Source organism: Chamaea fasciata, unplaced genomic scaffold, assembly GCF_029207755.1.
Source record: "Chamaea fasciata isolate MVZ Bird 193981 ecotype frontalis unplaced genomic scaffold, bChaFas1.0.hap1 SCAF_33, whole genome shotgun sequence".
Classification (NCBI taxonomy): Eukaryota; Metazoa; Chordata; class Aves; order Passeriformes; family Sylviidae; genus Chamaea; species Chamaea fasciata.
The window spans coordinates 1,170,730-1,174,804 of record NW_027094118.1 but is presented as its reverse complement, the minus strand read 5'-3'; the positions used below and the strand labels follow the sequence as shown (position 1 = coordinate 1,174,804).

The 4,075-nt window shown below is 64.9% G+C and overlaps 1 protein-coding gene across 1 annotated transcript; it reads left to right on the top strand.

Moving 5' to 3' along the window:
• Positions 1 to 1,428: 1,428 nt before the first annotated feature.
• Positions 1,429 to 3,134, top strand: LOC136303430 (serine/threonine-protein kinase pim-1-like; the record flags this gene model as incomplete). Its single annotated transcript, XM_066207099.1, is given in 6 exon segments — positions 1,429 to 1,449; positions 1,452 to 1,619; positions 1,740 to 1,790; positions 1,970 to 2,336; positions 2,554 to 2,730; positions 2,977 to 3,134. Coding segments are annotated over 6 exon segments (942 nt in total), but the record flags the coding sequence as incomplete, so codon positions are not given.
• Positions 3,135 to 4,075: the final 941 nt, after the last annotated feature.

The following is a 4,075-nucleotide window of genomic DNA, read 5'->3' as shown; positions in this document are numbered from 1 at the left end:
GATTCAGTCAGGGTTGCATTCCCCAACAAGTGCTGGTGCCACCTCCTGTTTTCTTGGATTAAAACAGTAACAAGGAAAACCTTACCAAAGGCACAACTCCCCAGCCCACAAGGAAAAAAGAAAGGACAAATTGTAAAGTTTACCAAACATTTGTCCTGCTTTGCTGCAAAAGTCGTGCTGCACTCAGTATGGAAATCCAGGAGAAGGTGCAGTTGGTGCCAGAAGCTCGACCTCATTCTCCACCAAAGGTTCTTGAAAAGAGCAGCTGGGACTGTGGTGAAGGTTGCTGGAAAACTGCAACAGCTTTCCAGAAGTGAAATGAAAATGCAAGAAATAAACCAAGAGGTTTTCCTCTATTTATTTCTATGCTTCCCTTTTCCGTGTTGCACTACTTCTCCGTGCCATTAATTCCAAATGGATCTCACCTCTCAGATAGATGACTTAGTGAGTTTTAGACCCTCGAAAATACCATGGGCCGTACACAGAGTTTGCCTTCCCCTGTTTTTGCTGCAAAGTAACGCTGGAGACATAAGCGTAGTGCTTGGGTCGGGCACGAATCCTACAAGCAGGGAATGTGTCCTGACAGTGTCTGAGCCTCAGCAGGGACAATGCACAGCAGCGACCGAGGGAATTCCTCTGCCACGGCGCAGGAGTCAGGCCTCTGGATCTGGGCTCAGCACGGCCAAGTTGCCGTGTTTGGAGCGGCTCGGGGGCTGCCCCCGGGGAGCGCGGGGCTGGAGCGTGGAACGGACACGCGGACAAACGGCCCCAGGGCTCCAGTTGCAGCGGCGGCAGCGGCAGCAGCAGCGGCAGCAGCGAGTCTACGGCGTCTACGACCCGTCCCCGTCCCTCTCTTGTTCCTCCTCTCCCTCTCCCGCTGTCCCGCACTCTGTCTCGCTGTCCCGCAGCCTCTCCCGGTGTCCCTTTCCCGACCCCCCCGGCCCCTCTCGGCGTCCCCGTCCCGGCCTCTCCCTCTCCCCCCGCAGGGCTGGGCCATGCCCCGGGCCCGCCCCCGGCCCCGGGCGTCCCGCCGCGGTCTGGGCTCCGCCCGGCTCTGGCGGTGCTGGCTGTGGCGGTGCTGGGCGGGCATCAGTGCCTGGGGCCAGGGCGGCATCGCTGCGCTTTGACTGCGCCTGTCCCGAGCCTGGCCCCGGCCCCGGCCCCGGCCCCGGCCCCGGCCCCGACCCCGACCCCGACCCCGGCCCCGGCCCCGACCCCGGCCCCGGCCCCGGCCCCGACCCCGACCCCGATCCCGGCCCCGGCCCCGACCCCGACCCCGGCCCCGGCCCCGGCTCCTCCCGGGCCCCGCTAAGGACACACGCGGCGCGGCCGCTCCCGCCGCCTCCGCCGCGGCTTCCCCGGCCCGAGCTCCGCCGCTCGGCAGCGCAGCCGCCGGCCTCGAGCCGCCGGGGCCCGGGGCGGGTGGGGATGCCCGGCCCGGGGCGCTCGGGGGGCGCTCGGGGGCCGTGTCTGGCCCCGGGCCGAGCGCTGGGGGCCGCGTGTCGCCCGCAGGGGAGGCGCGGGAGGCCCTGCAGGACCGGTACCGGCTGGGTTCGCTGCTGGGGCGCGGAGGCTTCGGCAGCGTCTACTCGGGGACGCGGCTCTCGGACGGCGCCCCGGTGAGCGGCGGGGCTGGCGGCGGGCGGAGGAGGAGGAGGAGGGCGGAGGAGGAGGAGGAGAAGATCGGGGCGCGGCGGGGCAGGCGGCGAGCTGAGCCCGCTGCTGGCCTTTGCTCGCAGGTGGCCATCAAATGCGTGCCCCGGGCCCGCGTCCAGCACTGGGGCGAGCTGGTGAGTGAGCGGGGCCGGCGGGAGAAGCTGGGGCCCGGCAGGGGAAGAGCCGGCGGGAGCCCTGCAGGGAGAGCGGGCGTGGGCTGAGCGGGGGGCCCAGAGCATCCGGGGCTGGGTGAGGGGTTCCCGAGCCCTGGCACAGCCTCAGCCCCACTGACGGCATCGTGGTCCTTCGGCAGCCCAACGGCGCCCGTGCGCCCCTGGAAATCGTGCTGCTGGACAGGCTGTCCTCTGGATGTGGTGGCATCATTCAGCTGCTGGAGTGGGTTGAGCTCCCCAACGGCTTCCTGTTGGTGCTGGAGCGTCCGGAGCGGTGCCAGGACCTCTCGGGTTTCCTGGCGGAGCGGAGGTTCCTGCCGGAGGAGGAGGCGCGGGGGCTGTTCCGCCAGGTGCTGGAGGCCGTGCGGCACTGCACCAGCTGCGGGGTCCTGCACCGCGACATCAAGCCCGAGAACATCCTGCTCGACCTGGCCACCGGGCAGCTCAAACTGATCGACTTTGGCTGTGGCGCCTTCCTCCAAGACACAGCCTACAGGCAATTTGCAGGTGAGCCCTCTCAGGGGATGTTCCTGGGCATCTCACGGCCCAGCCTGGCTGTAGCACCGCGGCTTCCCCCTCTCGCTGCTAGGAGCGGCGTTATTTCTTGAGCCAAGTTGCTTTTGGGTGGGGGCGGGAGGGGGCCAGCCCCCACACGCCCAGGGATGCCGGGGCGAGGCTTTAGGAGTTGCAGCATCCCCTGATGAACTCCGTCTGTGTTCCATAGGAACCCTGCCCTACAGCCCACCAGAGTGGATCCACCACCAACGCTACCACGGCGAGGCAGCGACCATCTGGTCCCTGGGCCTCCTGCTGTACCACCTGGTCATGGGGAAGCACCCGTTCAGGAGGGGCCAGCAGTTCATCTGGGGGCGCATCTTGTTCCCACGATGGCTCTCTCAAGGTGGGTCCTCATCTCTGGGCACAGGGGAATCCCGGTGCTGGGAGACAGCAGCAGGCTGATGAGCACCCTGCTCTGGCAGCTGCTGAGGAGGTGGCACATGTCCTGCTCTCCTCCAAACAGAGAATCCATGGGGAAGTTTAGGCACAGCTCTGGGCACACCCAGCATGGCCTGGGCACGGGAATGGAGGGGCAAAGCAGACGGGATCCTTCTCCAACTGACTGCTGGTTTCTGGTTTCTCTCTTCAGAGTGCCAAAATGTTATCAGGAGGTGTTTGTCCATGCAACCCTTGGACAGGCCATCCTTAGAAGACCTCTTCAGTGATCCTTGGCTGCAGGGTGTTCATCTGCCCCAGAAGATGGGAGAGGTCCATGTGCACAGTTTGATCCAAAGACCTGACAGGTAAGAGCTCCACACATCTCATGGCAATCAGTGCTAAAGAAAACCAGAGTGTTTTTGTCCTGCCTGTAGCTCTGAGCAGGGATGACCAGATGGGAACATCTGTGCTGGGGCGGAGCTGGAGACCTGGTGTAGCAAGCACTGGTGGCCACCATCCACCCTAGTTATGCTTGTCCTGGTTCGTTGGTGGCTGGGGCCCTGGGCAGAGCACTGACAGCCTGGTCTGGCCCCCAGGGAAGGAGGAGCCCCTGGAGAAGCTGTATCAGGTGGGGCTGCTGCTGGAGACACCAAGGACAACCCCAAGGATGCCAAGCTCTTCCTCGACCTGGCCACCGGCAGCTGAAGATGATCGACTTGGATTCTGGCACCTTCTTCAGACACGCTCCCTGGGGCCCAATTTGCAGGTGAGTCCACAGCTGGGGGGATGCTCCCAGATGTGGGCATGGCACGGCCTGGCCGGGCACCAAAGGTTCCTCCCTTTGCTGGGGCAGACGCCACAGATTCTTCACTCGGCCGTCAAGCTGCCTTTTGGCTCTGCGCAGCTGCTGAGGGCTGGATGTGCCGTGGCCGGCTGCAGGCTGGGCACGTGTCCTGCCCTCCTGCTCTGCCCCCAAAGGCAGCAGTGATGGGCAGCTTTGGGCCCAGCTCTGAGCACGGCCAGCGTGGCCTGGGCACTGCGGGCGCTCGGGACGAGGGGACAGGAGCCTTCGGCTGACGGGCACTTTCTGGTTTCTCTCCTTCCAGCCGGGCTCTGCGGGTGCTGAGGCTGCTCTGGGCTCTGCTGGGCTCAGCCCCAGGCACGGCTGGGCCGGCTCTGCCCTCACATTGCTCTGACAGCTTTGCATCAGACGAGCCCATTCTGAGCCCACCGAGTGAGCTTTCTGCTTTTGCAGGTGAGTGAGACTCTCCTGCAGGCCAAGAGATTGCAGTGAGGGATCCACATCCAAT